Source organism: Pristis pectinata, chromosome 6 (assembly GCF_009764475.1).
Source record: "Pristis pectinata isolate sPriPec2 chromosome 6, sPriPec2.1.pri, whole genome shotgun sequence".
NCBI classification, from domain to species: domain Eukaryota; kingdom Metazoa; phylum Chordata; class Chondrichthyes; order Rhinopristiformes; family Pristidae; genus Pristis; species Pristis pectinata.
Window position 1 is genome coordinate 44,663,603 of NC_067410.1, and position 12,068 is coordinate 44,675,670.

The window sequence follows — 12,068 nt, forward strand, 5'->3', positions numbered from 1 at the left end:
GGAAAGATACTTCATTTTCAAAATCTGTTCAATTACCTGCCCAGATATTCTATAGTTACTGACAGCCTTTGAGCATTTTGCATCAATCTTTATATTGATCAGGCATTTTGGATTAAGGGAAATGGATATTTAATCTCGTACAATACTTTAAATTTAGTTCTGATGGGTTAGTAGCACCATTTCACATCGCTGAAATCTTCTAAAAGCTTAAATTTCAGTTGTTTGACAAAAAAGAGAAAATGGTTAATTTCATTAGTCAGAGAAGTAACTCATGGGGCAATTTAAGGAGTGACGCAGAAACAAAAGCTACCTTCTCTCCATATCCTCGATCCTTGGTCATCATCTCTCGAAGTGTCTGTAGAACTTTGATGCACAACTTTTCTTCATTCTCTTCCAGGAGCTGCTTTGTGTGTTTGATCAGCCTATTAAATAGAAAACCAAGTCCTCATTTGCAAAATGTTGCTAACTAGGCCTCCCTCTTAAATTTTAATGGAGCAATTATCAAGAGGAAAGTATGAAAAATTGAGAAATTTTGATCAAATGACAAAGGTGCGCATCACCATCATCCTAGAGATGGAGAATAAGCTACTGGAGGTGGCTGACGATAACAACATATGACTGAACAAATTTCAGATGGAAGCTCATTGATACGAAATGTTAATGCTGCTTCGCTTTTCGTAGCTGCTGCCTGATCTACTCTTTCCAGTATTTTTCTGCTTTTATTTCAGATTTCCAGCACTTGCCATATTGGTTTTTGAACAAAAATTAAATTAGTATTATCAAAGAGATTTCAGCAGAACAAGGACAATTCAGCAGAATTGACAGCAGCTGCAACATGCTTGGGAGGAGTTAAAAGAAAAACACAACAATATCACTCCCAAATCTCCCTTTCTCACACACACAATAGGGAGCAATATCCTAGTGGGGAAATTTGCTTTTGCCACCAGGGAGGGTTTAAACTAGACTGCCAGGGGGTGGGACTCAAGAGAGCGAATTCAGTGAGAAAACAAGGGTATGTGCAGCAACCAGAGAGTGCAATCAGGATAGCCATGTTTACAGTAAAAGGGCGGATGGGACCATTGCTTTAAATTGCATCTATTTCAATGGATGGAGCTTAACACGTGAAGCTGACAAACTGAGGGTGTGAACTGCCTCTAGGGACTGGGATATCATGGCCATTACAGAAACGTGGCTGAGAGAAGGGCAGGACTGGCAACGCAATGTTCCGGGATACCAATGCTTTAGGCGTGACAGAGGAACAGCTAAGAGTGGAGGGGTTGTTGCCTTTTTGATAAGGGAGGGCATAACAGCAGTGCTTAGAGAGGATATTCTTGAGGGATCATTAAACAAGGCCATTTGGATAGAACTTAGAATTAAGAAGGGGATGGTCACCTTTGGTAGGGCTACATTATAGACCCCCCAGTAGTCAGCAGGAACTTGAGCTGATGTGTCGAGAAATTATGGAAATGGTAGGGTAGTGCTAGTGGGAGATATCAATTTTTCCAGTATTGACTGGGCCACCTAGAGTGCAAAGGGCTTGGATGGAGCGGAATTTGTGTGGTGCATCCAAGAGAGTTTCCTCACACAATATATAGAGGAACCTACTCAGGAAGGAGCAATACTGGACCTGAGGACGAGGCAAGCCAAATAACTGAAGCGGTAGTTGGGGAGCACTTTGAGTCCGGTGACCACAATCCTGTTAGTTTTAAAATAGTTATGCAAAAAGATAGAACAGGTCCACAGGTTGAAGTCCTGAACTGGAGCAGGGTGAATTTTGAGGGCATTAGGCAGGATCTAACTGGGGTTGACTGGGTGACAGTTAGCAAGTGGGAGGCCTTTTAAAAGGGTCATATCAAGAGCCCAGGGTCAGTTTGTCTACCTTTCACCCTAACAGAAACGCACCAAATTCAGGGAACCCTGGCTGACAAGAGATATTGAGGCTCTGGTCAGGAAAAAAAAGTGTACATCACATTTAGGCAGTTGGGTACAAATGAATCCCCTTGATAAATATAAAAAGCTTAAGACCAGGCTTATGAAGGAAATCAGGAGGGCAAAAAGAGGGTATGAGATAGATTTAGCAGGCAGGGTTAAAGATAATCCCAGGAGGTTCTTCAGTTATATTAACAGTATAAGGGTGACTAGGGAGAGACTAGGTCCTCTTAAAAACCATCAAGGCCACCTATGTGTGGACCCACAGGAGACAGCTAAATGTCTATTTCTCCTCTGTGTTTACCAAGGAGAATATCATAGATGTCAAAGAAATGAGGGTAATAAGTAGTGATGTCTTGGATCATATGCATATTATGAGGGAGGTATTTGCAGCCTTGAAGCACAAAGGTCGGCAAATCCCCAGCACCTGACCAAGTGTACCCCCAGACATTATGGGAGGCCAGGGCCTTGTAGAGATATTTGCTTTGTTGTTAGTCACTGGCTAAGTTCCAGAAGACTGGAGGATGGCTAATGTCGTTCTATTGTTGAAGAAGGGCAGCAAGGACAGGCCAGGGAACTATAGGCTGGTGAGACTGACTTCAGTTGTAGGGAAGTTACTGGAGGGAATTCCGAGGGACAAGATCTACCATCACTTGGCTAGTCAAGGCCTGATCAGGAATAGTCAGCATGGTTGTGTGCGTGGAAGTCTGGTGAATCTTCTGAAGTTTCTCGAAGAGATAACGAAAGGTATAGATGAAGATAGGGCAGTGGATGTTGTCTATATGGGCTTTAGTTAGGCCTTTGACAAGGTCCCATGGCAGGCTCATCGCTGATGGAAGATTAAGTCGCATGGGATTTAGGGGGAGCTAGAGAGGTGGATTCAGAATTGGCTCGATAATAAGAAGCAGAGGGTGATGGTTGAGGGTTGATTCTCTGACTGGAGGCCTGTGACTAGTGGGGTGCCTCGGGGGTCAGTGTTGAGACTTCTGTTGTTCATTATTTACGTAAATGATTTGGATATCAACGTACATTAGCAAGTTTGCTGACGATATTAAATTAAGGGGCCTTGTTGATAGTGAAGCACATTACAATGAATTGCAAAGAGATCTTGATCAGTTAGAGATGGGCTGAGGAATGGCAAATGGATTTCGACTTAGATAAGTGTGAGGTGATGCATTTTGGACAGTCAAACCAGGGTAGGACTTGTACAGTGAATGGCAGGGCACTGATGAGTGTTGTGGAACAGCGGGACCTGAGAGTACAAGTGCACAGTTCACTGAAAGTGGCCACACAAGTAGACAGGGTGGTGAAGGCATTTAGCATGATGGCCTTCATCAGTCAAGGCATCGAGTTTAAGAGTAGGGACATTACGTTGCAGTTATACAAGTTGTTGGTGAGGCCGCACTTGGAGTATTGTGTCTAGTTTTAGTCACTGTTATAGGAAAGACATTGTCAAGCTGGAGAGGGTGCAGAAGAAATTAATGAGGATACTGCCTGAACTAGAGGCCTTGAGTTATAGGGAGAGGTTGGCCACACTGGATCTTTGTTCGTTGGAGCATAGGAGAATGACGGGTGACCTCAAAAGTTTATAAATTCATGAGGGGTATGGATAAGGTGGACGGTAATAGTCTTTTCCTCAGGGTTGTGGAGTCCATAACTGGAGGGCACAGATACAAGTTAAGAGGGGAGAGATTTAAAAAGAGACCTGAGAGGTAACTCCTTTACATAGAGGGTAGCGAGTACCTGGAATGAGCTGCCAGAGGAAGTGGTTGAGGTGGTACAATTGCAACATTTAAGAGGCATTTGGATAGGTGCATGGGGGGGGGGGGCTTGGAGGGTTATGGGCCGAACACGGGCAACTGGGCTAGCAGGCTCAGCCCATCAACGCTTGACAGGTCACAGAGCACTGTTGAGATGGGAATGCAACTGATGCCAGTCCATTCACTATTAGTGCTCCAACAATCAACACCATGTCTTCAGCCAATAAAGTCCTTTGGATATATTGGGAAGACACTCCATTCACATGCCTTCAAATCCGTGAAGCAGAAATGCACTTCAAACTCATTTCTCCATGGGGAAAAATTCCTACAATGATGTTCTCTATTATTTGCAGAACATACAATGCTATGATTGAGAAAATAAATTTGTTCAATAGCAGAGAATGGTAGAAATTGGCAATAAATTGAGGACTTACTTGCAGATAAACCCTCCACTTTCACACTTCCGCCTTGCTTCAGTATTCTCTGGGAAAAGCAGCTCTGGCCGATGGAGCACATCAACCAATACAGAGAGTTCGGCCTGGACAAGGGGCCGGAGCCGATCTTCAAGTGCAGACACTATATCCTGCATTTCAACAAATGATGCCAATTAATCCACATTCAATTCCACAACATAAGCAAATGCAACACTGTCCCAAAAAACTGTTGGCTTTTACCTATCAACTCATGTGAACTTCCAATAGGATTTATCCACTTTCAGTGAGAACCCATTTACCTATTGATATACTGCAGCTGCAACGTGAAGGACAGTGATTGCACCACAGGAAGTCATTACCAAAATCTAGCACTATAATTGAAACTGAAAGCAGCAATAACCATATTTGATGTGTTAATGCTCTTCTCTGCTAGGAGACCACTAGTATGAAAGAAAGATATCAGAAATTAGAATAGTTCCTTCCCTCTCCACTCACCTTGTACAAAATGACCCTTATGACCAGGATGATTCTGGGCACAGTCCTAATCTAGGAAGAGTTAGATTGTTCCAACTGAGACGGCAGATGAGTTGCAATGATTTACCACATCAATCTAACATAATGGATTTAGAATACAGAAATAGCCAGCATCTCCAGCTCTGTTGACACATTCTTCAAAGTGCTATGGCTACATTAATGAAAATTGCTGTTGTTGTGATCACAACAGATTAGCATTATTGCATTTTAAATCAGTAATTACAGTATTAGTAGATTTTCTGTTTTCCCCAAGCATTAAGTAACTGATGTTTCTCACAAACAAAAAGGTTTTCATTTCCAAGTGATTAGATGGCTATTTTGCTTTCGGTGAGTTATTCTGGCCACACAAGAACTCCAGTTTTACCCTACTTCCACCTCAAGTGTTCAGGTCCGCTTAACTCATCTCTTCATCAGAGTGCACATGAGAGAAGTGAAGCAAATTGAATGGGTGACAGGCACAAAGGAGAGAAAACTACCAGGAATTAGAGATCCAATGACCAAGCACAATAAAGGAAGGAAATGCAAACAGAGATGGTACCATCAGGGAAGGCAGGTCTTCAAAGACAAAGCACAGAGCTGCAGAAGAGGAAAAGAATGAGACAGGTCTTGAGATGACAAAACAATGAGGAAATAAAACAAGAAAATGAATTTAATTCACAACCAAAAAAAGTCAAAACCAATAATGCACGTCACTGAGTTTTGAAGCTGACACCTTTTTGCTCACCTGCAATCGCTCAATGATGTTCCGATAATCCCGCGAGGTAGCAAGAACGGAGTCTCTCCGGGCGGCGTTCCGTGCTGACATTCGCCAACTCATTGCGGTCTTCTGTACAATGTTGTGAGACTTGAGGAAGAGGTTATTAACCTGACTATCCAAGTCCACAGGGATAGCTATGGCTCTGCTCTTGGCTGTAATGGAGAGCAAGGGGATTAAAGCACTTGTCTTGCATTTGAGGACATAAATGCAAAGGTTTTAATGGAAGCTCACATCAAGCTTTAAGACTGTTGTGCTGAATTAGTCTAAACTCGGTGACCAAAAGCGCCAAACTTTCCCTCCCCAAGTAATATGCTGGCTAGTTTAGTCTTGAAACCAGGTTAATGTACCCCAACCAAGGAGCTGAGAATTTACCAGTTTGGTCTCCAGTAATTCACTAAAGCTAATTATAAAGCCATTAAAATAAAAGCAGGTTCTTTCTCGACAGATATAGATAGGCCTTGGAGGGTATTGGCCATTTCTTTATAGTTATGCAGCCTGCATTACTCTTTGCTCATTTTCACCAGCTTCTCCCAAGTTTTCCCTGAATTTTCCCACCTAACACCATGTGGCAGAAAATATCGCCAAGCAGAGCACTGCAGGTATAAGCAGCCTTGGCTTGGTGCCAGAAATTGCTTCCACCGAGTTTGCTTCTACCACTTGCAAAAAAAAAAGGGAAAGAATAAGTGACCAGTAGTTTGGCAGTCAATTGATCATCTCTTGCTGGGTGAGTGGGTGAAGTCGGCACCTGGTTTAATCAAACAGACAGTACAAAATCCTGTCCTACATCTCAATCCAAGACCTTGCTCCATGCCTGTCTTACAACATTTCCAAACACTGGTGAACCATCACGAGTTGCATTACATTCAACAACTACTGATTAAATCTACTTCCAGTTCTTGCTCCTCCTTTACAGCTGAACATTGGGCATTACTTGATTTTTCCACTCCCCACCGCCGCCACCCACCACCCCCCAGGAGGTTCTCACAACCACGGCTTCCACATAACCTGACAAGAAGTACAAGACGATTCTGTTGCACAGTTTGTTCTTCTCTAGCACCTGGTTTCATAATTAGCCCAGATAGATGAGACTCTCAGGCTGGAGAGTGAAGCCATGAAACCTTGCTACATGAGATAGATTCAGCCATTTCTCTAAGCAGTAGCTGGTGAACAAAGGTCTACAGCACCAAAGTGGCCTTAAGTTGGTGTGGTGTAACATCAATATCCACCAGACTAGTTAAAAAGAGGGTTGATACTAAAAATTAGGTTCAAGTAGAGGAATCTCATTGCCCCTTAATGTAGGGGATTAGTGCTTGAAATGGGTGCTACAGGCAACACCAAAAACAGGGTTTGTATTGAGAAGAGCAACCATTTACATATTTTTACGTCAACTGTCCAGAGGTATAGATTGCTGCAATGTTAAATGCTTTGCATCCAATTCATCAATTAATGTTTCAAGAATACACTGCAATTGGCAATGAGCCAAGGCTACCGACGACAAAGTCCACCATCACTGTGCTATTGCTCATTTCCTGCACAAATCAGAACCTGTGGGCCTGTCGTTCAAACGTCTGATATTTGAACGCTGAACCCTCTTTTGTGGTGAACTTGCCTTTGGGAGAAGTCTTCTCCAGAATGCTCTAGCCCAAAGCTCAAAATAAAGTCTTAAATAGATCCATTTTATATCCACAGTGATCGGAAAAAATCAAGGAACTGCAGGTGCTGAAATAAAAGCAGAAAATGCTGAAATAATGAGCGAGTCAGGAAGCATCTGTGGCAAAAGAAGAACAGTTAACACTTCAGGTCAATGACCTTTCATCAGTACTGATGACAGAACTGACCTGAAACGCAAACTCTCCACAGATGCTGCTCGATCCGCTGAGCGTCTTTGGCACTGTTCTTATTTCACTTTTTATCCACATAACCCGATTAAGAATCTCCATGAACAGCAGTCACAAAATTAAAACAGAACAAAGTAACTCACGGAAAAATGGGCAGTGGCATATTAAAATATGTAATTTTTTTCCACTGCAACGGTACCCTGCAGCTTTGGATATGGTGATACTTCTCACAGGTTTGTAGAAGCATATAGCAACCTATAATACCTCTGCTATCAGCCCACAGACCAGCTGCCAGTAAAATACTTACCTACTTCTGACAGCACCTTAATGCAACTCTCAACCGAAGCCTTCTGGATGGCAGACAGCCAAGGGCAGTGATAGACTCTGAACACTCCTTGCAAAAGCTGCACAAAGATCGGCTGGCGAGTCTGAATAAAACAAAAATTAACAGTTTGCTTTACACCAAATGTTTATTAAAACAAAAAATAACCAAGGGCTACCACCTCAGTGCACTGCCACAACAGAAACACAAATAGCTTCTCTTCTGAAGGAGTTTCCAAGCACAGTATGTTGCACTTCTGAAATACAGAATTAACACTTGAATTAGTTAATGGTGAGCAAAGCCCCATTTCAGATAGATGGGGATTAAAACTGAGAAAAATTTCAAGGTCAAATATTGAACATTGTACCTTACATGCAAGGTTTGTACAGGTGCAGTCAACACAGGAATATCCACCACAAACCATGTTTGTGGACAGAATCTGCTCCTACGTAACTGTGGTTTAGTTAATGTCTTGGAAATGGAATCTACTTCAGACCTCACTTGTTAAGAATTTCTATCTTAAACTTATCTTCTCCTTTGAGGAAGCTCCAAATAAAATACTTGAAAAGGGAAATAATTGCAATGCCATGGTGAAAGAACAGGCGTGATGTCCGATTCTACACACTGCTGTCCAGTCATCTGCTGGCACTATCACCTTGCCACCACATTCGCAATGACTTCTTTGAACATATGGATTGACACCAACTTGCGGTACTTAAAGAAATCAATTGGCAGTCATCATACTGCAAAACTGAACGATATATTCTGCTCAGCCACCTGATGATTAATGGGAATGGGCAATCTGCTTCTAGACAGCAAATGGAACAATCTTAATAGAAAAGCAAATCTTGCACCTCAATACAAAATCCAATTTGGCAATCAATTATAAAGTAACTTGACAATCATGTTTATTGAGAATCTTAGAAGATCTAAGAGAATGAACGAACCAATTATGATGAACTTACGGATTTTCAAAAGCTACCTCAATGTGGGCAATATTTGCAGTTATCCTGACCAACTGGCATCCACCAAGGAGGTATCTTAAAAAATTCAATATAGAAGCATTTAGTTGATGACATTGCATCATGTGAAATTTTATGACGCCAGGATTAAAGTGCCTCCACCTCCACCCAAAAAATGTATTGTGGATGTTGGAAGTCAAAAAATAAAGAACAGAATACTGAAGGAAGGATGAGAGCTGAACTGCTAAATTGCTTTTCCTCTATGCAGGTGCTGCTTAACCTGCAGAGTATTTTTAGCACTCCTTATTCATTGATGTATGAGCGAGGACTCATTAAACTCAGCTGATTTCTTCTTCATGATTGAGTTTATGGAATGGAATCCATAGTGCAACAAAAAATAGATTTACTACATATTGAAATCAGAAACTAATCTATTAGGCTTCGATATGAAAAAAGTAAAGTGACCAACTGGATACTGGAACAAAGCTGATAGGATTGAATTTTTTTCTATAATGCAGATGCAAAAATGATTGAACAATCGACCTTTATTTTGAGATTAACATTAAACAGTCAGATAATTTGCAGAAATGCCTCAAGACCATGAGAAATGGTCAGGCGGTTCCTTGCATCTGCTTTAAATTTTACTTAATGACATTTTACTTGACAACTATAACTAATGTTGTGTACCACCCAGTGCCAGTTTGGCACAGTTGATGGCACATGTGTGCTGATAATCATTGCAGTACCACACTGCTCAACTACTGCCTTGGGCAAGGAATATTCTTTCATTTGTGTTACTAAGGTGGGGCTGGGGCTCCTGTTCATTTACTGAGGCAGATTTACAGGATCCCATGAGATTATGCTAATTAGGAATTTCACTTAGTGCCCCAGCCAACAAATTAACAAAATATTATCTGATTAACTATCTCCTTACTTAGGGAGACCTTGGTTTTCAAACTAGCTGCTGTTTGTATCTACAAAACAACAGTGGAAAACGCTTATAAAGTAATCTTCTGAGCTATGAAGAATTTTGTATTTAATCCCCACCGTTCTCAGCATAACAAATTAGTTTGCTTAATATAGTACCATTTTAATCTTCCCTGTGATTATAGTGAAATAGCAGCTCTACACACTCTCTGATCCTGCAGACAAGTGGTGCAATGCTGCTACCAACCATTTGCCAAACCTGCAGAAAGGTCTAGAACGTATGTAATAGGAGCAGGGTCCTCAGGCTTGCTTGGCCATTCTATAAAGTTAAGACCCATCCAATCTTGGCTTCTTCACTACTTTCCCTCACTCTTCCCACATTCAATGCCCTTTTAGTTCATTTATCTGTCAATATACAATGACTCTACTTCCACAGCCTTCTGGGGTAGAGAATTCCAAAGATTCAGGGAGACAGGGTCTAATCCAGGACAGTCAGCACGGCTTTTTGCTTGGGAAGTTGTGTCTGACAAATCTCTTGGAATTCTTCGAGGAGGTAACCAAGAGGGTAGATGAGGGTAGGCCAGTGGATGTTGCCTATATGGATTTTAGCAAGGCTTTTTACAAGGTCCCTCATGGCAGGCTAGTCTGGAAGGTTAGATCTCATGGGATCCAGGGGGCAATGGTGGATTGGATTCATAATTGGCTCAGTGGTAGGAAGCAGAGGGTGATGATCAGGGGTTATTTCTTAGACTGGAGGCCTGTGTCTAGTGGTGTGCCACAGGGGTCAGTGCTGGGACCTTTGTTGTTTGTAATTTACATAAATGATTTGGATGTAAATGTACAAGGCATGGTTAATAAGTTTGTGGATGATACTATAATAGGTGGTGCTGTAGATTGTGTAGAAAGTCATGAAAAATTACAGGGGTATCTTGATCACCTGGGTACGTGGGCTGAGGATTGGCAAATGGCTTTTAATCCAGATAAATGTGAGGTATTGCATTTTGGGAGATCAAACCAGGGTAGGACTTGTACAGTGAATGGTAGGGCCCTGGGCAGTGTTATGGAACAGAGGGACCTAGGAGTGCAAGTGCATAGATTGCTGAAAGTGGCATAACAGGTAGATAGGGTGGTGAAGGCAGTGTTTGGCACACTGGCCTTCATCAATCAGGGCAATCAGGACATAAGATCAGTCTTTCAGAGAGTGAACACAAGGAAAGCACCTGGCCCAGATGGTGTCCCTGGCCGCATGCTCAGATCTTGTGCTGATCAGCTGGCAGAAGTATTTGCGGACATATTCAACCTCTCCCTGCTTCAATCTCAGGTTCCCTCCTGTTTTAAGAAGGCCACTATCATCCCGGTACCAAAGAAGAGCAAGGTAACATGCCTCAATGACTACCGACCAGTGGCTCTGACATCCACCATCATGAAGTACTTTGAGAGGTTAGTCATGGCAGGCATCAACTCCAGCTTACCAGTCAACCTGGACCCATTGCAATTCGCCCATTGGCGAAACAGGTCTACAGTGGATGCCATCTCCCTGGCCCTACACTCAGCTCTGGAGCATCTGGACAGCAAAGACACCTACGTTAGACTATTGTTTATTGACTACAGCTCTGCCTTCAATACTGTAATTCCAAGCAACTTGTCACCAAACTCCAAGACCTAGGACTCAACACCTCCCTCTGTAACTGGATCCTTGACTTTCTAACAAACAGACCACAATCAGTGAGGATAGGCAGCGATACCTCCGGCACGATTATTCTCAACACTGGTGCCCCACAAGGCTGCGTCCTCAGCCCTCTACTCTATTCCCTATACACTCATGACTGTGTGGCCAGATTCTGCTCTAATTCCATCTACAAGTTTGCAGATGATACCACCGCTGTAGGCTGTATCTCAAACAGCAATGAGTTGGAGTACAGGAAGGAGATAGAGAGCTTAGTGGAATGGTGTCATGACAACAACCTTTCCCTCAATGTCAACAAAAGAGCTGGTCATTGACTTCAGGAAAGGGGGCGGTGTACATGCACCTGTCTACGTCAATGGTGCTGAGGTCGAGAGGGTTGAGAGCTTCAGGTTCCTGAGAATGAACATCACCAACGGCCTGTCCTGGTCAAATCACGTAGATGCCATGGCCAAGAAAGCTCACCAGCACCTCTACTTCCTCAGGAGGCTAAAGAAATTTGGTTTGTTCCCTTTGACTCTCACCAACTTTTACCAACGCATCATAGAAAGCATCCTATCTGGATGTATCACAGCTTGGTATGGCAACTGCTCTGCCCAGGACCGCAAGAAGCTGCAGAGAGTTGTGGACACAGCCCAGGGCATCACGGACACCAGCCTCCCCTCCTTGGTATCTGTCTTTACCTCTCGTTGTCTTGGTGTAGCAGCCAGCATAATCAAAGACCCCACCCACCCAGGTCATTCTTTCTTCTCTCCTCTTCCATCGGGTAGAAGATACAGGATCCTGAGGGCACGTACCACCAGGCTTAAGGACAGCTTCTACCCCACTGTGATAAGACTATTGAACAGTTCCCTTATACAATGAGATGGACTCTGACCTCACGATCTACCTTGTTGTGACCTTGCACCTTATTGCACTGCA

The 12,068-nt window shown here is 42.8% G+C and overlaps 1 protein-coding gene across 1 annotated transcript in view; it reads right to left on the reverse strand.

Annotated features, from left to right (window-relative positions):
* The window catches only part of itpr1b (inositol 1,4,5-trisphosphate receptor, type 1b), a 440,649-nt gene that overhangs the window by 236,958 nt on the left and 191,623 nt on the right, over positions 1 to 12,068 (reverse strand). The window contains 4 exon segments of the mRNA XM_052018719.1: positions 311 to 422; positions 4,124 to 4,272; positions 5,382 to 5,566; positions 7,560 to 7,680. Coding sequence (XP_051874679.1) covers positions 311 to 422; positions 4,124 to 4,272; positions 5,382 to 5,566; positions 7,560 to 7,680 — 567 coding nt within the window.